The following is a 25,080-nucleotide window of genomic DNA, read 5'->3' as shown; positions in this document are numbered from 1 at the left end:
GTAACATACTAAAAGTCATATTTGAAGCACAATTTAGGTAAGGTACAATTTTACTTTTCAAAAATGATAAACAAACACTTGCTTAAAGTATGATTCATAATGCAGAAAAATTGCGAGTGGTGGAAGAGAGATACCAGCAAACAGTGGTCGACCTCAACATATTGTCACAAGGAATGGACAGCCGGTTGATATTAGTATTCAAGGATATGATGAATCGTTTATCGTGTATGTTTGCAGAATGGAAGTGGAATACCAATCAAGCACAACAAGAATACCAATGGTAAATATCTTTCATAAATGTTGAAAAGTTATGAATGAAATATCAATCTATTTTGCTTTTTGAATTATACGTAATACATGAATTTGTAACTGCTAACAAATAGAAAAAATAAGGGTCGGTATTTCCGTCAGTTTTACCGGCTCAGTAGAGAATCAACGTCCAAATATTTGTAATAAAGTCATGGTCTATTAATAATGGTTCAAGTATGTTGTTACAGGTTTCCATACCAGAAGGAATGGAATTGATTAGCGATATCTACCAATACAGGGTTGAGAAAAACATTACATGTGACGTACACATACCGCTGTCGGGGATGGATAAACCTGATAAATACAGAGAGCTTGTAGTTATACAAATGACGGATGTTGGAAAGAACTCCCAAGAAGAACACAGGAACGTAGATATAGTTAAAAGCAAGGTGCGAATTTTACTTGCAGTCTTAAGAATGAGACATACTGATACTAAATTTGTAAGACATGCAGTCAAACATTCTTGAGACATCACGTCTAACAAGGAACAACATGTTTAGCTTTTTTTTTGTTTCATTAAAGAACGAACTTTTCTATGTTGAAAGGCCTGTTGTGCAAAGAGGTCGTAATCTGCCCTTTCCCCTAAGTGGTCTCTTATTATTTCAAAACAAATATATTTTATATATATAGGCTGTAATCAAAGGAATAACACTGTGTGCATATGGAAGCAGCCCTATAGTTTCTTTTGGGATTTTTATGAGCATCAAGACTGACAGCAAGAAAGTTGAACCAAATCAAGACATGACCATCCAGTCCTCGGTTGAACAGTTATTTGCAGTGAAGGTTCCAGCAGGTGGGGCACCAGACAGTACAGAAATAACGTTGCAGGTGAACATGCAAGCGTTATTGATATGCGTAATACTATATGATTTGTATGTACCATCCAACTGAAAACGAAAATGTTGTTGGGGGTTGTAAGTCACACCGATACAGTTTTAGATCATACGACGGCTGCCTAGCTTTGAATAATTGAAGAACACACCCCAGTACCCAACTGGGCATTAGGAGCTTATCTGGTTAGAGCCGTGGCCTTCACTCAAGCCTGTCTAATATCATTCTCATGCGGTATTAACAAAATCATTTAATACAAACTCCGTGTCACAGATGACGATATTTGATTTTTTTTTGCTATACACCGTACTAAGCTAAACACCGTACTAAGCTATACACCGTACTAAGCTATACACCGTACTAATGGTGTAATAAAGCATTATTATTAGATTTGGACATGACACTTACATTTTGAGTTTTATTCAACCTGAAATTAAGAAGAAAGCAAGCACTGTTTTGTATATGTTTATTCCAATTTACGTAAAAATCAAATAATAACTAGAGGATTATTATCAAGGTGATGAGAGCTGAGAGTCCTGAGAAATCAAGTGACAGTGGGTTCGGCAGTCATTCGGACTTTCATTCTGTGGCGAGTATCAGTACACAAACTAGTGTTGGACATACAAGTATTGCGTCACAGGACCATGCTGTAGATGTTAGCCGGTCATCGTCTGCTGCAAGTAATCGTTCCTACAATAAGGACGAATTTTATATAAAACTACCAAAGCCAAAAGAAGAAAATGGTTTACAGACAGCTGTGTTGAAGTGTCCGCAAGGTATATTTATTCCATGTCTTCTTGCTTAGCTAAAGTTCCATTCATTGCTTTTGTACAAAGTCTATTTTCAATAGACCTTTATTCATTCATTCATTGTTGAACTTTACATGTTGGATATTCATCCTTGTCTTTCTGTATCATAAACGGAAGATTCTGTACGAATTATGTGTGCGGACATAATACATGGACCACTTAGAATGAGAAACAAAGCAGAAGAACGCACATCATTTTAAATAAAATAGCATAATTTATCACTAACTTCGTTTTTCGATGCATATACAGGAGCAGATGGTGCTGAATCAGGTAACTGGGAAATTCATGTGAATGTCGAAGCTAAAGGAAAAGTAGTGAAATGCAAGGATGCAGAATTTGCAAAGTTAGTATTTTCTTTTCTTAAACTGTCAAGAAGTATCAGTCATTCAATTGAAATTTGATATAAAATTAGCAAAAAGTAGTCGTTCTCTATATCATACTCATTTAAATACATACTTAAGCAAAACTGGTTTATAATGGTCTATATCTAACATAAATTGCTAAGAATTTTCAAATTTATGTTTACCAGGAGTCATGTCCGTTTAGGGAATTGAGCAATTGCACTTTATGGCTCATTTCTATGATCTTTGCAGAGCAAATTCTTAATATAGTTTTAGAATAGGGATGAACTTTCAATTTGCATCAAAAAAATACGTTTCTGCTGCGGGATTCGAATTCACGACCAGATTGGCGCTTAACCGTTTGAGCTAATCGGTTATTCAATGAGTACTCACCCAAAACACTACACTATGCTTAATTGTAAATGATAGACATGTTTGAATTCCCGAATTCCTAACAGTATCCCGACTGACCGGACATCAGTACTCATTTCATTTTGATCTTTTAATCATAAAGACTCATTCACAGTGTGGAATTCTTCATGTTTTATATTGAATATTTTTAGATGATATACAGGGATTGAATTAAATCCCAAAAGGGCGAATGTGACAGGCTTAATAACAAGTGTATAGTTTAAGTAATAGTTATTAAACAGTAAGTAATGGACATCACTTCTGTTTTGACAAACTCCATTTTAATTGACTCGTCCGTTCAATTCAAAATGGTTAGAGATACTTAAGATATGAAGTCTGTTTTTGAAAATAATTCTCTAAGTATATATTATATTTATTATACTACATCACTATTGAACATCAGTTTTGTGTAAACCAAACTTTAAATGTACTTTATGAATAAGATTAATACGACTAACATCCAAGAGGCGTCCGTTGGTTTAGGCTGCTGACTTTTGCCTATAACCGCCGTGTGTTCGAATCCTCACTTGAGGTATATGATTCTTTAATTTGAGGAAGCCACCCAGTTGGGTGGCGGAAGTTCGATGGTTCTGCCCAGGTACCAAGGCTTATTCTTCGTATGACCATAAATATACACCAATCATTGTTCATATCCAGTGTATAGACTGCATTGCTAGTACAATTGAAAAAGCTTAAAACTGTAGGCTGCATTTCTTTCAATTTGCTTAACGTCGAATATTTCTTGAGGAATAATTTAATAAAAAACAACAAAAACAATTTATATGTAAGTTATGAAAGGAAATGTGTTGAACTCCCCATTACTTTAAATATGAAAAAGCACTGTAACTTTATCAAAACTTTATGTTTTCAGTTACATAGTTCTGAATGTGAAAAAAATCGGATACCTGATAAAAGAGTTTGTCAGTGAATTGTTCTCACGATCAAAGGGCAATAAACAATTGTGCAAACTTTTTGCAATGGTGAATCATCGAATTAACACATCAGAGTATGTAGTTCAGGTAGTGCTATGCCATGAAAATGACTACGAAAATCGACTGCAGGATTGGTTGAATCGGAATTTTGAGGAGCAAGAGTGTGGACCAACGGATCCGTTTGAAATAGATACCAAGTGCACGTATATGTTAAAATTTAATTTAAAAGGGGCTAAAGTTATTCTTGGATCAGACATTTTACCAATCCAATATCAAGGTAAACACCCTAAATCTCAACAATTTACTGTTGAAACAGAATCCTGTGGGGATATACCATCTGGACGAGTTTTAAGTTTTAAGAAAAATGTTCCAAAGAAAATAGAGGATTATGGGTAAATATATTTCAGTTGATATCCTTTATTTCCAAAACGTATTATCCCCAACGATATGTTATACATTTTATAGGACAACAGACTTTGGTAAAATATAAACGACGGTTATAACAACAATACATTTCACTCAGTTAAACACATTTTATACTTCCACTTTACCCCATTGTTTACATAGAATATCTTCACATTAAGCTTATTGTTCGGATTATGTTTGACATTTACTTGTCTGTCAGTGTCTCTGCTAAGCGCTGAAAAACCAATGTGTATCTACAGTGATCGAACATATCCCTCGATATACGACGCCTATTTTAAAATATATTTTAATTAAATTACCAACAGTACATTTAAGTTTCTTATATATTTTACTTTTATTCTGCCATATATTAGTATCAAATTTAGATTAGTTTGATATTTGATCATTATATGTATTCCTTTGTAACCTTGCGAATAATATGTCAGCATATATTGAAATTAAAACATCATCTATATTTTGTGACGTTTTAACCCTTATTATGCTGGACATGACTGATTCTGCCTTTGCGACCAGTGTAGATCATGATCAGCCTGCACATCCGTGCAGTCTGATCATGATCTGCATTGTTCGCCCTTCAGTCAGTATCTTTTGTAAGCACCCTTTTAACAGTTAATGGTACTACATAAATTGAAAGATGGACAAGTTCATTATAGAAATTTAGCAGGGTTAAAAAATTGAGATCGTAAAACGAATAAAATTATTAAATTGCATTAAAATTTGTTGAAATTTTAATATGTTATTGCGTGAAAAGTTCATAAAATGTTTGTTTGGTAATATGAAAAAATATTGCGCAAAATATCCAAAAGTCCTATAAGTTTCGATTAGTAAATAAAATTGTATTTGGGATGATTATTTAGAAAATCTTTTTTTTCAGCAAGAAATGTATAGCAACACTAGCGATACGGTTCAGTGCGTGTAAGATAAACTCAATTTCGCCTGGTGAGTAAATTTTGATATACATAAACTATACTGACGAGATAAAGAAACGCCTCATTGAAATTTGGCGTTATTTTTTTCCTAACGCTTTTAATTGTTGTGAAATGTAGTAAAACTACATGTACTCTGACCGACAAACTCAGTGAACAAAAACTCGCGCGATTTCATTCAGCCATTTGTTCACTTCATGTACCTGGTCATGATTTCCTCGTGCAGTCCGTGCATGTAAACCATGTGGTTTGATGAACGATTTTTGCACATGTACATGTGTAATACGACACACAACCATATTTTCAGCTATTCTCTGAAAAAAACATTAGTTTTCGCAATGCCGAGGCTGAATTCTGAAGAGAGGGCTCAGGTTTTGGCTATGCTTGAATGTGGGCGAACGCAGGAACAAGTTGCTAGACGTTTTAACGTCTCTCGTTCGACAATTGTGCGTCTTATTCGACGTGTTAGAGACACGGGAACGTCTATCGATAGACCACGTTCAGGTAGACCGCGTGTAACGTCAATACGACAGGATAATTATATACGTCAACGTCATTTACGTGACAGATTTGTGACGGCGCAATCTACGTCACGTATAGTTGTAGGTAACCGTGGACGTCCAATTAGTCGACATACAGTGAGAAATCGACTCAGAGAACGCGGAATTACCTGTCGTAGGCCCTACCGCGGTCTAATTCTAACGTTACGCCACCGTCACCAACGTCTTATTTGGGCCCGCAACCATCGCGGCCAGCGTTGGCAGAACGTAGTGTTCAGTGACGAGTCGCGTTTCAACTTGTGGAACGCCGACGGACGTATCCGTGTCTATTAGCTCAGTAGGTAAGAGCGTTGGTCTACGGATCGCGGGGTCGTGAGTTCGATCCTCGGGCGGGGCGTATGTTCTCCGTGACTATTTGATAAACGACATTGTGTCTGAAATCATTAGTCCTCCACCTCTGATTCATGTGGGGAAGTTGGCAGTTACTTGCGGAGAACAGGTTTGTACTGGTACAGAATCCAGGAACACTGGTTAAGTAACTGCCCGCCGTTACATGACTGAAATACTGTTGAAAAACGGTGTTAATCCCAAAACAAACAAACAAACAAAGTATCCGTGTCTATAGACGACGCCATGAACGCTACGCAAACAATTGCGTTTTGGAGCACAATCGTTACGGTGGAGGTGGAGTAATGGTGTGGGCAGCAATCAACCATAGGTTTAAGTCCCAACTCGTCGTTTGCCAAGGTAATCTCACAGCCAGGCGTTACATCGACCAGATATTACGTCATGTAGTTGTCCCTTTATTCCGTCAATGTCAAGGATTAGTCTATCAGCACGACAACGCGCGACCTCACGTTGCACGCGTCACCAGGGACTTTCTACAGGCTAGAAACATTAATGTTTTACCTTGGCCGGCGTGTTCACCGGACTGCAATCCGATTGAACACGCGTGGGATTATCTCGGACGGCGGTTACGCCAACGTCAACCCCAGCCAGCCAACGTCCGGGAACTGGTAGCAGCGCTGCACCAGGAGTGGGCCAGAATCCTACGGTATCTGTTACGCAACTGGTGCGGCTCTATGAGGCGTCGCCTTGCTGCTGTGGTTGCTAGCAGAGGTGGCCACACGCGCTACTGATTTTTCTAATGCAATTTCTCCGACCGGGCTATTAAAATTCAAGATTTAAGCTTAATGCGACAATGAAATGATTTCTTATTGACCATAAATTCTTGTAAAGCATCTAATTTGCGAATGGAATTGTTCTTTTCTAATTTTGAATCACAGTTAACGAAAAATTGTATACCAAGTTTGAATGAGGCGTTTCTTTATCTCGTCAGTGTATATCAACGAATTACACAGGTACGACTGCAAAGTGAAATTTACAAAAAAAAAAAAAAAATCACAAACATGCATTCACTGTTATTGGAATGTAACAATACGGAATAAATTAAAAAATATTGTATTTCATCTGTAGCACTGTTTCGTTGAGATAAAGATACATTTACTGTAATATTCCAGTTGTTCGTTAATAGCATATGATAAAGCAATATTATTTCCATTTTTTTCTAACGGTTTGTCATAAATTCAAACAATTTTAAGATTTCAAACATTCACTACAGTAAATAAATGAGACCACGGCGGAACATAGTGTGAACTAAAACCTGGATTCAGTATCAAAGAAAGTTCATTAACAAAGAAAAGTAAAATTACAAATCACGGAATTTTAGCACTTTAAACACAACCAGAGGTACACATCATATATGAAAGCACATACAATAATATAGACCAACATGACAGTTTTGGAATATCATCCTTTCTTTGTCGTATGACTATACGGATAACGTTTTGTATGCTGGTCAGACAGAGGTTCACACCTCTTCGTCATGTGCAGGTAACTGGTATATGCAAGGAATAAAGCAAAGTAGGATTCCTTATGAACTGAAGATAAAAGTCATATTTTAATTAGGCATGTCCCTGCTAAAATAACTGGCTTTTGAATCGTTCAACAAAACAACATACATTTGCTTGCAAGATGCCAATAAGATGCAGTTGTAAGTAGAAATATTAGCACATCTCCTCAGCAACGGTTGATGTATTATGTATTCAAATTTGACTGTGCAATTCAATCATGAAAACAAATATTTCTAATATATCTTTGGTGTAATATAATGAATACCAACGGCAGTATTATGGGTAACTTTGATTTATTATCTAATGTAATGCATGGCTTTGTAATGTTATTGACCCCAGGTTTAAATTGAGCAAATGTACTGGTTCATGTCAAAATCATAAAGCATGTCGAATTACAAATACAAAGTTTTCCTTTCAGACAAGTTTTTAAGTGACAAGATTATTGAAGATATTGCACAGAGAAGAATTGGAGATAAATGGTTCTCTCTAGGTATACATCTTGGGTTCACCTGTGAAGAACTGTTTGCTTTTCAAGATATGGGACCTGTGAAAAGGAGTGGAATGGTATAAACTTTGCATTAAAACAATCGAAGATTTTTTTGTTTATGCGAGAGGTGTTCAAGAAACAGACATAAATATATTTTCAGTGGTATGTATTTCATGCTTGCATATGCATTGTATAGGGTCAGTGACAGTATATTGACTTCCCTAGTTTAGATGTGAAGATATGTGGCTAGTTATTCAGTCTTAATGGAACACTTTATTTATAGCCAGATTTCCTGAAATCAGCTTTTAGTTCATATCAAATTCAATGTCATTTCCTTGTAGATTTTTATGTTCACTTTGATTCAGTTGTTGTCAATAATTCAAAACACAATATGGCCTCTATACGAGACACAGGCTAAGTCGTTAATCATGTAGCAAACATATCACGCTTAACCAGCTTCGGATTTTCACAAATCACGCTTTACCAGCTTCAGATTTTATCGACCACTGTCATCTTTTCTAATGATCACAACCTACAACTTGATAAGAAGTAACAAAGCATTTGAACTACCATTGAACAAATTTCTTATACAGCCAGGAAGATGCCTTTTTTGTTGAGTTGTGCAGTGTTGACTGATGAAACTTGCATTTTTGTTTACGATTTTGCTTCGAGAATAGTAGAAGTGACTATTTTCAGGGTCACTATGACTAAAAACAAAATGCGGATATAACCAGAGGTCAGAGTTCACACACACAATGATCTCAAATGTCAAAACATGTAAAAAGATGCCATTACGTAATAATGAAGTGATATTTTTCAATATTTAATTTTAAGACTGGTGAATAATGTTTTGGTTTTGTTTCGAAGTTCTCTTCTTCGTTTGTGTTATATTCGACTTTGATGTTTAAACCAAAACTTATCCGTATATAAAGGTATAGAGGGTATTGATGTTGGTATGATAAAAATATGTTTGTTGTTATATGCCGATGATATCATTTTATTTGCAAAAAGCGCAACTGAACTACAGGATTCGTTAAATATCTTAGCAGAATATTGTCAAAGATGGAAATTACTAGTAAACACAAAGAAAACAAAAATTATGGTGTTTAGAAAATCAGGCAGATTGCCACAGAACTTATGTTTTATGTATAACGATCAAAAATTAGAGATTGTATCAAGCTTCAAATATCTGGGTGTGCTATTTACCTCAGGTGGCTCATACTACGAGCATGATAAACTGTTAGCTGGACAAGCTTTAAAGGCGATATTCAAAATGAATAAGTATTTATATAAGTTTACAGACTTGTCACCTAGACACATATTAGATCTGTTCGACAAATTAATTATGCCAATTTTAACGTATTCCTCAGAGGTGTGGGGTTTCTACAAAGCTCCGCAGGTAGAAGGAACTTATCTTAGTTTTTGTAAAAGACTATTGGGTGTTAAAATAGCAACACAAAATGACTTTGTATATGGCGAACTTGGAAGACAAAGCATAGTTTCATATAGGATTTTCAATATTATAAAATATTGGTTAAAAATATGCACATGCACAGAATCTAAATATATTAAGCAAACATACTTAATGTTAAAAAATGACACTGTTAATGACCCAAACATAACAAACTGGGTAGCAAATGTTAAGCGAATACTTGTAAAGCTAGGTTTTGAACATGTATGGCTGAATCAAGGTGTCGAAAACAAAGAATATTTTATTTTCATTCTAAGGCAAAGAATAAGAGACCTATGGCTGATTGATTTTAATAACAGATTGGAAGAATCGACAAGAGCTATATTCTTTAGAAAAATAGTTAGCTTTAGTTTTAGCAAATACTTAGATGTTATCACTATTCGTAAATATAGAATAGCTTTATCACGTTTACGAATGTCATCTCATAGATTAGCTGTTGAATCTGGTAGATGGAGAAAGCCGGTTTGTGTCCCTTTTAATGAACGTATATGCCCACTTTGTAACGTTCTAGAGGACGAGTACCATTTTGTACTTGAATGCAACATATTCAAAGAAATGCGTGTTAAATATATCAAGAAATACTATTGGAACCATCCTAGTAATTTTAAATTTATTGCTTTAATGACATCTGAAAATGTATCAGAAATACGAAATCTAAGTTTGTTTGCATATCATGGTTTCAAAAAACGCCAAGAGCTGCACAGTGCACTATAGGTGTTATAGATGTTATAGATCTCATTATAAACTATTGCGGCTGTACATGTAGGTATATTTACTGTCACGATTGTTTCTTGATATGGAATGTTTTGGCAATTTACATGTTAGTTAGTATTGTAATGGGTTAGTTGTTTCTGGGAATGATTACGTTGCTGAAAAGACCTAAGCTGTTTGTTAAATATTATTGCTTAAGTACTTATCACCAAGCTGTGCTCTACATTTTCGTTTCGGTAGGACACGCGCGCTCTTGTTGATGGTACATTTACATAAGATTTTGACTGATCGGGGTGTATGTTCTTTCTGTTAAAGAGCAAATCCCTCTATGGTTATTTTAAATATATTTGGGAGTTTTCACCAGCGTAAAGTCATTGCTATAGTAGAGAATAATATATAATGTTTTATTTTATTGTACTATTTTGCATTACACTGCCTCTCCCTAACGAGATATCATGTGAAAGTGTGCTTCGAATTTATGTTTTATTCTCTTTAAATGTTGCCTCATTTCGACAACCTATAGAAATCATAAATCCTACTAAAGAGTAACTTGCGCAAATACACATGCTATCTCGCCATCTTGTCATGCTTTGCAATGTTTTTCATCACTATGTTATATTGATGCTTTGTCAATGACCCTTTTGAGGGTTTTAGTACAAATAAACATTCTTCTTCTTCTTCTTCTTCTTCTATAAATTGGACATAAAAGTCCAATGAGTGATATCCTAGTATTCGTTCTATTGTTTTGTATGTAAACGACCGACATCCCATTATTTTTTTGACTTACTGCAGTAGATAATATTTGACTTGACAAATTTTCTATATTCCATACTTTTCAAAAAGAATATTCTCACAACTATTGTCGCTTAACTTTCCGAGAGACACTTGGCTGAAATATGTCTCTACGCCTGAGATTTATCTTTAAACCTAATAAACAAAAATGTTGCCTTCGAAACGTTTCCAGCATTACACCAACATAATTGTGATGTAATCCTGTTTTACGATTAGTAAATAGGCTGAAACATTTGCTGTTGTAATCTTTATATCTGAATAGTAATTGATATAAAACGCCAAAGCCCAATTATCGATAATACATTGTAATGAAAAAACAATTGCAATGCACAAATCTTAAAATTCTGTTGTACGCATCTCAGAAAATTGAATTATGGTGTTCTTTCATCATTGGTTTAAGACCTGACCTACTTAATACTGGATATAACACCAGGTTTTTTTTAAGAAATAAGTTATAGCAAAAGAGTGTTTTAACACTATTTTGCACGATGGGCGGTTATACGTCGGGCGTAATAATTTCTCGAGGGCAGTGAAATTATTTGTACGACGTATAGATCTATATATTACCGACCGAGTGTATAAGTAGTGTTAAAACACTCATTTGCTACAAATTATTTCGATTCTAATATGCCCTTAATCTAAAACAGTATATAAAATATAGTAGCGCTCTTTCTTGGTCGCAACAAAAACTTTGACGTCACCGCACGTTAACGTGACGTCATTCTAGCGTAAGCGTGTTTTAACAGAGTCAAGCATATTAGATATATTTCAGCAGCTTACCACAATAAATTTGCATAAGTCAAGGAATGATAATATGCATCTTCAATATTTGATTAAACTTTAAGATTTTACTAACAGGTTGAAATACATTTGAATAGATTTAAGCGGGATAACCGAATTGAATCTAATTCATATAGCCTTATTTGCAGATACTGTTTAAATGGAGGGATGATCAGTCAAGTAGCTGGGATGAAAAATTAGACAATTTTGTACTTGCGACAAGACAAGCTGAATTGCCAAAAGTGAAAGAGGCTGTTTTAAAGGATGTGATGAAGTTGTAAGTTTCCTTTATTAATACTTGAAAACTTTCATATGTATCAACGAAAACGATTTTGTTTGAATGCAGCGATAAGCCGCTATTGAAATGCTGTTTAAAAAAGCGCGGAAAATTTAATGAACATTTGTTTCTTCCAATCAACGGTTTGCTTATTGAAACACCCGAATGCAAAATATGTTTCTGTATTGGATACGAAAATTTCTTTGTTAAAATTTTTGTTTTAATGTGTGTGTTGGGTCGGGGTCGGGGGCGGGGTCGAGGGCGGTTGAGGGGGAGGGGGAGGGGGAGGGGGAGGGTTAACTTATAATGATACAATTATCTATATTATGTTTAACAGCAGTTAAAGCCCTAGAAATTAAGGTTTTCGTTTAAAAATATATCGACCACCTGTTTCGAGTTGTAGTTTTAGAATAAACATGGAAGGGTGCAAATTTGATTGTTTCCTGTTCTATAATGGAAAAATAAGTATCAGTGAATAAAAGGGTTATTTAATAATTTATCTGTACAAAATGTATATATTTTGACTTTCACAATCAGGGAGATATCAAATGATGGCAAAGATTCATGTCGTAACGTTGTATCGTAGTGTTACGGAAAACTGTCGCAATTTCGTGTTTAACCGGCTTATATTCTCGTAAAGTCATACCATCGACCTAAGTTCGATATTTGCAAAGAGTTATAATTGCATATTTTCCTTGCGAAACCCGTAGATACTCAAAAATATTTCTTTACTATATACCTACGAATCTTCCGTCTAAATACAACACGTATTTCGGTAACGGATACAAACCTTGTGTTCACCTCTTGTCGGATGCGGAAATATATTCAATATTTTGACTCCTTGATCTGCAGTGATGCATTCGACTGTCGTGGGATCCTGGCATGGCAAAAGCCACACAAGTCGATTCGAGATATTGTTGTAATTACCATATTGTATCTTTTTGTTTAGCCAAAGAAATGACGCTGGTCTGAGAAAATGGTTAAAGAAGTATGCAGAACAAGGAAGAGATGAGCAGGAAGTCAAGTTCAGCTTCAAAATCCTAAGGGTAAAACCAGGTTAGTCTCGTAGAGACCAGATGATGGAATCACTTTGCTATTAAAGCCGAAGCATATTATATGCAAATATTGATAAGAAGTAATTTGCTTTAACCTAACTTAGAAAACTTGATCACGATTAAAAAAGTGAAGATAATACAAGTAATACAAATGTTTATCGAAATAATGATATTAGTTTCAATGAAAGTAGTTGATATACCAAAGGGGCGAAATAAACGAGACAAGCAAGTAACTTTAGCAACATATGGAATCTACATTTCCATCTGATTAGAATAATTATAAAACCTTCGTTTTCCAAGATGTCCTGTTCTGTGCAGCAGGGCATTTTTGGTTCACCAAAGCCTATGTCATTATCTATCATAATTCATAAAATTAAAACTCATTTTAAACCATTTGTTATTTTTTATATATTCTGTCAGATATTTATTAATGAACACACAGTTAGTTATATATATATATTCCTATCCCAGCAAGATGGGTACTAGTATAAAACTTTTTTGTCTTTCATCTACATGAATATTATTAACCTCTTCTTTCTTCTATATATTTCCTTTATTGATTCTAGAAGCTTATATTTCGATTGAATAGCTGAGCTGATTTGTATATATCTATCATTGAGCATTCTTAACTTCTTGACACTTGTGAAAATGTCATTCTTAACGAAACTGGCGTTATTTCTGTGCGAAGTTGATCAATCAGACTGGACAGTAACGTATTTCAAAAATACTTCCATATATAAAAATTCATCCAATCAGTTTGATATATGCATCAAGTGTTCGGTGAGTATGAATAAGTGTGTGTTGAGAGTCTTATAAGAAATTCATTAAATGACAAAATCCGGTTGACACCATTCTTTGACATTACGAAGTATCAATTTACAGTTTCCCCTCTGGATGACAAGTTCTTACTTTTTACTGCAAAACAACTTGGAGGAGAAGACGACAGGATATTTATTGAACTAGGTTTAAGTTATTCTGAGCGAGAAGTGAAAATAAATGATCCAACACAACGCAGATGTAAGGTAAGGTATACTTTTTTGTTTAGGGAAACAATCAGCGAAAGGTTCAAATTCAATGTAACACTGAATTCTAGGAGCCCCTTAAGGCCGGCGGACTAGGCCATTGATCGACTTGATTGCTGAAATAGAGAAAAGTGGAAACTTCACAGGTCGCTCAACACGACAAAAACGAAAATGTTGCAGGCTCGGTTTGATAGAGCCTGTTCATTGACGGTAGTGGAAATGCATTCTACCGTCCACGCCCTCTAGCCCCGAGTTGAGGAGAATTCAACATTTACACATGCTAAAAGTACAAAAAAGCAATTTAGAGCCCTAATCTTCACTGGGAGTTTGACAATCATGGATTTAGAATTTTCACGTGACTCCAGTTGGCTTGCGGAAGATCGATGGCTCTACTCAGGTGCCCATCAATGCTTGTCCAAATGTCCGGAGGGGCACAGAGAATCGTCGATGAATATAAACTTGTGTTAAAACCAAGCAAAAGGAAACAAGAACAAAAAATAAACTAAATTTTAGAATACGGTCCGTATTTAAAATTGATTGCATGACTATATACCACTAACACACTCACTGTTTTAGAAAATAATAGAAATGAGCAGCCAGCTACATTTTCCTACTAGTCTGCAGTCCGTTCAAAGTAAAACTGCCGCATATTGGTTTTTAAAGCAAGTGATTTCCATGGAACCAAAGTCAAAGGTAGATCCGGAAGACTGTAATAATAACTTCTTTCACAATCATATACCAGAATTCAAGCCCGTACCATAGAGTCAGTCCATTTTATGCCATTTTATAGAGTTATACCGTGCACCGGGATGTCAAACAATTATTTCTCTCTCCTGAACCCCATTATTAAATGTCTTTCAGGGACGCGAAAGACTCAGTTACACCCAGTCTGTGATTACTTTGCTTGCCAGTTTTCTTTGTTTTAGAAGGATCTTATAAATGTATTGATCATTACCTGTGTTGATGTCAACTTAAGTCGCAGAAAAAGTTTTTACATGACGTGTTACTGAAAAGCTTAATCCTAAAGATAGTCAGATTCAACATTCATATGTTGGTAACGCGTGTTCTTTAACATTGATCAATGCACTTGAATTATCATAACGGACACAAAACATAAATATGATAGCTGTAAATGTTCAGTTCGGCTTCTATCATCAGTTCCTTTGAACCGATGCAAATGCAAATCCAATTATTTTATCTGTAGGACATGACTATATATAAGAAGTGACAGACTGTTTTAACCATGGTGGGATGTGGCCTAGATTTAAACCATATATCTGTAAGAGCGGCCTGTCGCTTTCTGACTATTGACAATAAATAACAAATGTTGATGAATGGGATAAGGCCGTGACTTTTGTTATTATAATATCATTACAGAAAAATCATGAAATAGCATAGCATATTGTATGATATAGAAGCATCATGAAACGAAGCATGAAATGATAGATTTCTAGCCAAAATGCATAGAAACAAAATAGACAACGCTGTGATGCTGAAGCTCTGAATATGATAAGCACACATGCACTAGACAATGCAAGGAGAATGCATTGTGCTAGGCAAATTCAGCTACCGAAATCCGAGGCCAAGATGCTCAACGAATTTTCAACATAATGATAATGTATTCAAAGGAAACAAAAAATGAATCCAACGCAAGTGCAAGGGAAAACATTATTATAACACTGAAATTGTGTCTGCAAAATTAACATTTGTATTTGATGTATAAGTAGATTTTTTATACTTCATTGTATTATTTGTACAATGGACTTGGTTGCTAGGTTTGGATCGGGCAACATGTGCCACGCAATGATTAACCATCCAAGCAAATGACTGCACTAACCTGAACACTCAACAAAAGACACATGGGGGTCATGTCTGTTTCAAATGACCTAGGTGTTAGAGGTTTGTAGCAAAAGTGGTCCACAAATATTATATATATATAGCATATGTACTGACCTACAAGTCCAATGCATTTGTATCAACTGTCGACGGATCTATGATCAATTGGCCGAAGAGTTGTTAACCCTGTTCTAAATAAGTTACAGTCACTTCGAGGAACACTGTTGAACGGCCGCCCATTTAGGTCAAGGCCCCCTCTAACGGTTAAGAACGCTCGCCCTTAACACCAGTGAGCCCGCCCGCTTAGCTCAGTAGGTAAGAGCGTTGGTCTACGGATCGCGGGGTCGCGAGTTCGATCCTCGGGCGAGGCGAATGTTCTCCGTGACTATTTGATAAACGACATAATGTCTGAAATCATTAGTCCTCCACCTCTGATAATTCATGTGGGGAAGTTGGCAGTTACTTGCGGAGAACAGGTTTGTACTGGTACAGAATCCAGGAACACTGATTAGGTTAACTGCCTGCCGTTACATGACTGAAATACTGTTGAAAAACGGCGTTAAACCCAAAACAAACAAAACTTAACACCAGTGATAAGTGAAAGCCAGTCGACCGCAAAACATTGAATGTTGATGTAGTGACTAACCTAGGAAGTGAGCTTGGACATTTGCAATACAGCCGCTTATCAAAAGCCATTTAAAGGCAAGCCAATTTTGTGGATCATAATTTTTATTTATAAGCTCACATGTAATGGGAGGACATCAGTTACTGTTTAAGGTAGAATAAAACTGCAAAACAGAATACTGCACTACTATTTTGTGTCATGTTTATGCAGTAATATATCAGCCACGGTGGGAACAAAAGTCACGACTATCAATTAAAACTAGTCTTTCAACTGATACTATTGGCTTTGTTGATCTTAAGATGATGAGATTTTGCAGCAAAATAAACAAGTCCACTGCTGCCCGCGTGTTTACTACTGTAGAACACGTGAAAAGCGTTTGTATTTAATACAGAACTGAACGTTTCTGATATTTACAACAAATGTCCTTTTAACTGTTCAAAATCCAAAGAATCCATAATGAAGCCTTCATATATTTGGTTGCAAGGTTTTGACTTCATGGCAGGAATAATTGTCTTTATCCGAGGAAGGCACTGTATATCGGCGTGGAAGTATGTGGCATGACCTGGTGTATTGGCGCTGAAATTACATAAAACGGCAGTAGAAATTCTTTCAAAAAAGTGTTGGGGTGACGGGGGTGGGTTTTTTTTGTACACGAAGTGTCAACTTGCCTGCTTAGTTGTTTGTGAAGGAATGAACCGGTTTGAAATATAAAAATGACCAACATGACCACACCCGTGAACTGCTCGTGCGTGAAATCGATTAATCGAGGCACGTTATATTATATGGACTGGATTGAAAAAACCAGAAGCAGAAATTATAGCTCTTGCATGCCTACTGAAAAATAACATAAATTTTTTTCTCAAGAGAACATAAATTCCTATATTAAACGTAGTTATATTGAGTTCTTAGAACAAAAATTGGAATTGCAGCGTCACGCATATTCCGTGTATGAGCCATTACGGATGTAGAAACTTTGATCATGTGGCATTGGTCTTGAGACAGTGGAACCTTTTTGACAGTCAGCAGTTTCCGTGCGATGACCTTTTCTCGTAATCTATTCCGACACCGTGCGGACATGAAAGAATACTGAGTTTCCATAACGACCGGAGAATGTCGAATTCACATACTGAGAATACGTCATTGAACGGAAAATACCGATTGTTATTACTAGTTGCTAATCTAACAATGTCGTTAGCAGGTCAATATCCATTTTAACATATTTCATTATTGAGAAAAAAACAAAAAAAAAAAAAAAAAACAAAAAAAAAAAAAACAAAAAAACAACGAGGATGTTAATTTTGTACTGTCGTTTTAAAAGCAATTTATTTCGAAACATTGATTTAATGCACATCCAAAGGCACATCTGATTTTTCGGGCATAATTATTTTCGTAAAATGTCATTTGTTGTCCTGTTCCATGCTTTATAACAGATCAAATTGTAATATCTATATCTTGAAAGAATGCATTACAAAAAATAGGTTTTGAGACAAGAATTTAAGGTAGAAACACTCATATTTTTGTGTTTTTGGGGCAATTTTAGCTAATTTATCCAGAAGTTACTCTGTCTGATATGAGATAAAAAATGTTAAGTGTTCTTGATAAAAAAGGGGAAAAAAGTCATTTTCCGATTTTACTCAAATACCGTAACCTATAATTATATTGGCTCCTTAGCGTCCGCTAAAGTCAACAACAGAAGCATTGTTTAATCACCCCTTGGATATGGTGCCTGCTTTCTAATTTTGTCTTTTGGCAGTTCCTGTGATATGCAGGCTCCATAACCTCAGATCCCCTTTCTAAATTCCAGTTTGTTTAGTTCTGCTCATTGTTTTCTCGTTTCGGGCAAACCCATTATTTTAACTGGGGACCATAAGCCGCTTTTCATGGAATTACACACTGGTGTAGCATTGAAGGTTCCATGTTCACCGCCGTATGAATACATCTGCGGATGTCTCTAAATTGTTTTTGTACTTTTAGCATGTGTAAATGTTGAGTTCTGCTCAACCCGGGGCTAGAGGGCGTGGACGGTAGCATGCATTTCCACTACCGTCCATGAACAGGCTCAATCAAACCGAGCCTGCAACATTTTCGTTTTTGTTGTGTTGAGCGACCTGTGAAGTTTCCACTTTTTCTATTTTATATCATTTTAAGAAATACAATAGCAGTTATTATTTGTGGATATTTTTTTTCTTTACTAAAACACCGTGGCAGGCTGATACAATATATCTGCGTAACTAACTGCGTAACACTATTTTCATCTACTTCTGTTATAAACAGCTCCTTATGTTAGCGAGAGACAAGTTTTCAAGCTGCACAGATTTTCTCAAAAAGCTGAAGGACAAACTGCCTAAACTACAGTTGAACTTAATGGTTGAAGAAATTTCAGAATGCGCCAGAAAATGGTAAGTTCATTTTTGCCAAATGATATTCATTTTATGTTTTTCTATTGTGTAATTTTAACAACAACTAATACACGAACAAGGAAAAGCATTGAGCTGACGGCATTACATTTTGTACTGTTCTAAATGTCTGAGAATGGGAGTTATCCAACCAGGAATGTAAATATAGAGGCAGTTCCTAGAGTCCTTTGTCCAGTTTGATTTTGAGAATTTCCGTAACTGTAAAAAGTACTATCGAAACATAAAATCCATTGCTGATTAGTAAGTAGGCTCTGTTAAAACTCTTACGATGCATTTTGAGAGCACATTTACATGTATTTCACAGCTTGTTATCTTTATGTTCTTAAAATGTTAGGTACTACCAATAGTTACTACATCTATATTGTGTAGATAAATGCACTTATAGCCGTTAATAGTTCCAAAATAAAACCGCCATGCAGCCAGCTATAAACTTCAAAATAGTACTTAAAATTTTACCGCGTAAAAATAATTATTTATACATCGTGCACTAGTAAACTATATATAGATATATTCCTCAAGTTCACGGGTTTATAAAGAGAGAAATAACATTCATATTCAGTTCGTGAACATTTACATGGAATATTTAAAGTTCTTAACATTTAGTTCATGCTGTTTCATAAAAAGGTGTCATTTTATTTTTAATTAAGTTAATATGTCTTCTATAATAGCATTTAAAACAACCCTGCTTCTGATTACGGGGAAACTATTTGGTAGGGTGACAATCTGGGGATATCAAAAGAAGAGGTGGGACCCCTTTGTTAACAAGGCATGTCATATACCAAATTGTTTGGTAATGTCTGAAGTATCTGGAACTGCCAGCATAAATTGGCAAATGTGGTGGCGTTCCGAGGAATCTAAGATGGCGTCCAAGATGGCCGCCATAAATTGCCAGTTCCGTGAAAATTTTATGTAACAGTGTGGGTGTTTTATTTATAAAGGCAATGCTAGATAATTGCATGGATATTATTTATATTATAATGTACTTCAATTTGAAATATAGCAGGGACCACTTTAAGATCAAGATCAAGGTCATTCAAGGTCAAAGTACAAAACGCACACAAAAAATGATATTGCCTCATTTTTTTCTAATTTTAAGTATTTTTACATTCACTTTGGTTAAAAATGTAATATCGTAATTGGTAATTGCATGTTTTTCTTTTAAAAATTATATTTTTAATACAAAGCATATATATGTTGTGGAAACAAATACTTTTCATACCAGTACATGGTGTCTAAAATTGACCAAAAATGTCGCTATTTCCGTAATAATTTAATGTTCAAATGTTACAGATTAATTTTAAAGGTAAGCTAAATGTTTGCATGGATATTATCTATTTTTATTATACATATCAAATTGTCATACAATGCTGATTACTTCAAGGTCAATGTCAAGGTCGTTTTAAGGTCAAAATACAGAAATGCCCCAAAATATTTTATCAGACGAAGGAAGGAAAATACAAATATGTACCTATTTCAACTACGTCCAAATAGAAACAGCGTTGTTTGTTCGTTTTGACCATTATTAGCGAGGAGGGAAAAGTGAAAAGATATACTATCAGTAATTTGCGTTTTGGCGTAGACTACTGGGGGGTTGGGGGAGTCTTAAGTCTGATCTTTTTATGAGTTTATATGTGAATTTATCTACTATTTACTTTGAAGGATTTAATGCCCGCCCTTTAAACACTGTATCAGTTATTTACGGACAGACAGACAGGCAGATGATAAGTCTTGTCTTCGTTCCTGGGGAGAACTAGTTTTAGACTCGCATATTCAATAAGAAATTACCGACTTTTTCCAGTAAAGAGGCATGGTCAGTTCCGGGAATCGAAGTTATGACATTCATTCATTAAAAGGTTACAGTGATTTTAAAAAAGCGACTCCAAGAACTGTGGAGGCACATTTTTGCATGTAGGAACACCATGGAAGCAGCAGCGGTTGGATTTTATTTCTGTTGGATGTTGTTTCTGTTCTAAACAAGAAAATAAAACAGAAATACAATGTAGATCCCAGAAACCTTGAGTCTTTGTTAGCTGTTTGCAAAACTCTTAATGACAAGATAGCTAAAATAGTGTTGTAAATGAAAAGCAATTCATTCCGTGCATGTAAACCTATGCTACCTTAAGTTATGCTTAGGCCGGTGCTAGTGGGGAGGAGTTGGGGGGGGGGGGGGGGGGTGGGGTATGAGGGATATTGCACTTTACACCTACTCTCATAAATAGACTCAGTCAAACCGAGACTGCTATCATTTTGCCTAGTTGCATTTTATGCTCCTAAAGGATCTTCTTATAGATTTTATCAACTATCACAACAGCAGTTTTATGTACCGTGTGGCGGCCGTAAATACTTGGATTCAGTGTTGTTATTTTTTCTGGTCATTTGGGATTAAGGAGACCACTCAATGTTCATGGGTAGTAAAGTTCTGCATAAGCTGGTGCTAGAGGGCATGGGGGTATCCTATTTACAACTACCTCTCAATTAAACCGAGTCTGCTATTGTTTTGCTTGGTTGCATTCTGTGCTTCCAAAGGAATTTCATCTTTGATGAAAGTTCAAAACTTTATTTACAGCTTCCAGAAACATCAAAATAAAAGAATGACACTGAACTGTATAATATATTACATAGTTCAAAAGGTAATTTAGTGACTGCTGAATCGAGATATCACAGGAAGGTGGATTATTTGACCAAAAAAGAAGTGTTTGCTGAAAGATGCACAAATACTCATAGTAGTTCAAAAATGCTGTCGGAAAACAAAAAGTTGTTATACCAATAGAAGTTGACATGCTTTGCATGATGGCTTTGTTAAATGAGACTGGGCATATTTATGGTGATGCTGGTCTGGAGGACCTAATGGTTGACTCTGATGTATTTGCCAATCTTACAGCAGGGCATATTTTGTCTGGAAAAGATTTTGACATAGCGCTGAAATCAATCATAATGGTTGAAAAGCACATTTTATCTTTGGTTTGGAAACAAGAGCTGCCGGAGGACAGTAACGTTAAACAATTTAACAGTTGTCAGTTTTATTAATACAATTGTTGAAAATGGGGAACACTTTTGAAAAAAAACAATGCAAAGTTATGGAACGTGTAGCATGCACGTCAGCTCATCACAGCGGACAGGTGTGTGAAGTTTATATCCATTCTCATTAGTGGGTGCTGAGCTACCAGCTTTCATACAAAATTAAACCAAAAAGGGGCATATTGTGTAACAGTGTAAAGTAGAGTTAAGAAGCCTATGCAATTAATGAAAGATCATCAAAATCAAAACTGTGTGGAGTTTCAGTCCATTCCTATATGAGAACTCACCCTTGCTATTAAGTTTGTTCACAGATGGTGGCATTTTAATTGCAACAAAGAAATTTCTGAAAATTAGTGATAGAGTTAATGTTCTTTTGCATTGATTACCTGTCTATGCTCAAAACAGACAAGCAAATTGTTGCATTTTTCAGTACCCATGTTATAACGGGATGTTCTATTCTCTGTTTTTAACACCTCTTCACAATAATTCAGTAAAGTATTTATCTTTTATTTTGTTTATTATAAAAGATGGATTTGAATTCACTGAAATCATTATCTATTTATAGTAGGCTTAAATAATTTTGTATGATATCAGATGATGTACTACTTGACCAAAGCTCTTTGCAGGATTTTGCCGTTAGCAGACGACCATTCTAAATACTCTTTCCTAAATGTCTGTTGATATTAAAAAAAAGATGATCAAAGTATATTGTACAATTAGATTTAAACTTTTAGTTATAACTTTAAAATGATACTGTCGCTATAAAAAATTAAACTATCAAGGACACAGCGATATATCTTGGACATCATGTACTGGTGTTTTCACAAAACATGAATATTCTTTATCAAAAGTAAACTTATAAAAGAAAGAGTATACAAATAATAAAGACATCTTCCGTGCACAAATGTAGCTATACCTTTAAAATTAATCTGTAACAGTTGAACATTAAATTATCATGAACACAGCAGTTTTGGAGCAATTCTGGAAGCCATGTACGGGTATGAAAAATATTTCTGTCCACATTATATAAATAGTCTAACAAAAATACAACCTTTAATGAAAACCCTGCAATTACCAATTTCGCTTTTACATTTGTAACCAAAGCGAATGTAAAACTCATTTAAAATGAGAAAAAAATAAGTAGAAAATATCAAATTTTGGGGAACTTTAAGTACTTTGCCATTGAAATGACCTTGACCTTGACCCTATGGTGGTCCCTGCTATATTTCAGTTAGATATACATTATAATAGTAAACTATATCCATGCACATATTTAGCATTACCTTTATAAATCAAACCCCATACTATTACATACATTTTCATGGAATTGGTTATTTATGGCGGCCATCTTGGACGCCATCTTGGATTTCTCGAAACACCCCCTATTTTGGCAATTTTTGCCGGCAGTTCCAGATTCTACAAGCATTACCAAACTATTTGGTATATAACATGCCTTGTTAACAGAGAGGTCCCTCCTCACCTTTTGATATTACAGAAACAGCGACTTTTAGTTTAGACAACATGTACCGGTATGAAAATGTATTAGTATCCACAACATATCAGTACTCTTTATTGTAAATATAACTTTAATGAAAAACACCCAATTACAAGTTTTTCTATTACATTTGTGATCAAAGTGAATATGAAAATCATTTAAAGTAAGAAACTATATACAGGAAATATCATTTTTAGGTCTTTTTTTGTAATTTGACCTTGAAATGACCTTGACCTTGATGTGGTCCCTGCTATATTCCAATATGAAGTACATCATAATACAAATAATATCTATGCAAATACTTAGCATTACCTTTATAAATAAAATAACAACATTGTTACATACAATTGTCACTGAATTCACAATTATGGCGGCCATCTTGGACGCCATCTTGGATTTTTCGGAACGCCACCATATTTGCCAATTTATACCGGCTGTTCCAGATACTAAAGACATTACCAAACATTTTGGTATATAACTTGCTTTGTTAACAGAGGGGTCCCACCTACTCCTAAAACAGGGGCCTTTTCTGATCATTGTCACTCTACCAATTCTGAACCAGTGCCGATTTTACATTTGTTAGTCTTCATTGAGAGGGAGAATCGTACTTCTACATTATCTGTTGTATATTCGAAACTTTATGTTAAGTGGTTGTTTTTGTACCCCCCGAACAACGAAGTTGTAACGGGGATATACTGGTTTCAGGCTGTCCGTCTGTATGTCCGTAGAATCTTGTGCGCAACAACTCTCCTCATCCCCTTGACACAATTTAATGAAAGTTTACAAAAGTGATCAATAGCAATAATAGTTGTGCATGGTGCATGTTAGGTTCTTTCAGAAAAATAAAATTCAGAGTTATGGGACTTTGTTTTTGTTACTGTACTATATACATAGAGTCTTCATATGCAATCTTGTGCTCGCATAGACTCCTGGAAAAAATCTTCAGAGTTATGGTACTTTGTTTTATTGTTGCTTTACAAATGTGTGCGCATCAAATGTACTTTATCAGTGCGTGCGTGGGGGATGGGGTACATCACCTTCAGTGATAGCTCTAGTTTGAACTTGTTATTTGATATATAAAAACATTGCTTTTAAACATTTAATGGGTTAAAAACGTCAAAAGGTGTTTAACCTACAATAAACACAAACACCTCCTATAATAATATAAATTTGCCGCCTATCGCTGATCGTGTTGCTGCTTGATGGTCTATAATTATTGATTGGGCCTTCGTGATAGAGTGTCTAAGGTAGATGGCTTCGGATCGATTACCCCTCGCTCACCGATATGGGATCGAAACATAGAATTTAGGAAGCGATCCAGGGCAACTTTTGATAATTTGTCAAGTATATCTGTCGTTCAACGCAGTACTTTAAGACCGAAACATATCAAAAAGTGAATTGTCTCTGAATATCAGACTTTCTTTATCATTTGTCGCATCATTTGTAACGCAAACTTAAAATATAATTGACAATACCTAACCTTGTGGTAGAAAGAAGATGGGACAGCTGTTTCAGTCAATGAAATATATAGTATAGCACCTGATGTTTACAACTCGAATTTAAAAATGTATTTCAAACATGTTGAGACATGTAATGGGAACGTATCGGAGAAAACGTTCCTAGCAACCATTTGCATAATGACATTCACCGTTTAGGCGTTTCGTAACGAACTCTCTTGAATACCGGTATATTACAC

At 35.3% G+C, this 25,080-nt stretch overlaps 1 protein-coding gene across 2 annotated transcripts in view; it reads left to right on the top strand.

Moving 5' to 3' along the window:
• Positions 1-25,080, top strand: part of LOC123525055 (uncharacterized) — a 39,971-nt gene that overhangs the window by 11,155 nt on the left and 3,736 nt on the right. For both annotated transcript variants that reach the window (XM_045303746.2, XM_045303745.2), the window contains exons 7-18: positions 106-280; positions 498-698; positions 940-1,137; positions 1,658-1,916; positions 2,199-2,292; positions 3,573-4,025; positions 4,934-4,998; positions 7,817-7,962; positions 11,789-11,916; positions 12,866-12,972; positions 13,854-13,993; positions 18,729-18,853. In XM_045303746.2, the coding sequence (XP_045159681.2) occupies positions 106-280; positions 498-698; positions 940-1,137; positions 1,658-1,916; positions 2,199-2,292; positions 3,573-4,025; positions 4,934-4,998; positions 7,817-7,962; positions 11,789-11,916; positions 12,866-12,972; positions 13,854-13,993; positions 18,729-18,853 (2,091 nt within the window). The remainder of the gene's footprint in view (positions 1-105; positions 281-497; positions 699-939; positions 1,138-1,657; positions 1,917-2,198; positions 2,293-3,572; positions 4,026-4,933; positions 4,999-7,816; positions 7,963-11,788; positions 11,917-12,865; positions 12,973-13,853; positions 13,994-18,728; positions 18,854-25,080) is intronic.

The sequence above is a fragment of the Mercenaria mercenaria genome, chromosome 3, assembly GCF_021730395.1.
Source record: "Mercenaria mercenaria strain notata chromosome 3, MADL_Memer_1, whole genome shotgun sequence".
Lineage (NCBI taxonomy): Eukaryota > Metazoa > Mollusca > Bivalvia > Venerida > Veneridae > Mercenaria > Mercenaria mercenaria.
This window is presented reverse-complemented; position numbering and strand designations above follow the sequence as displayed.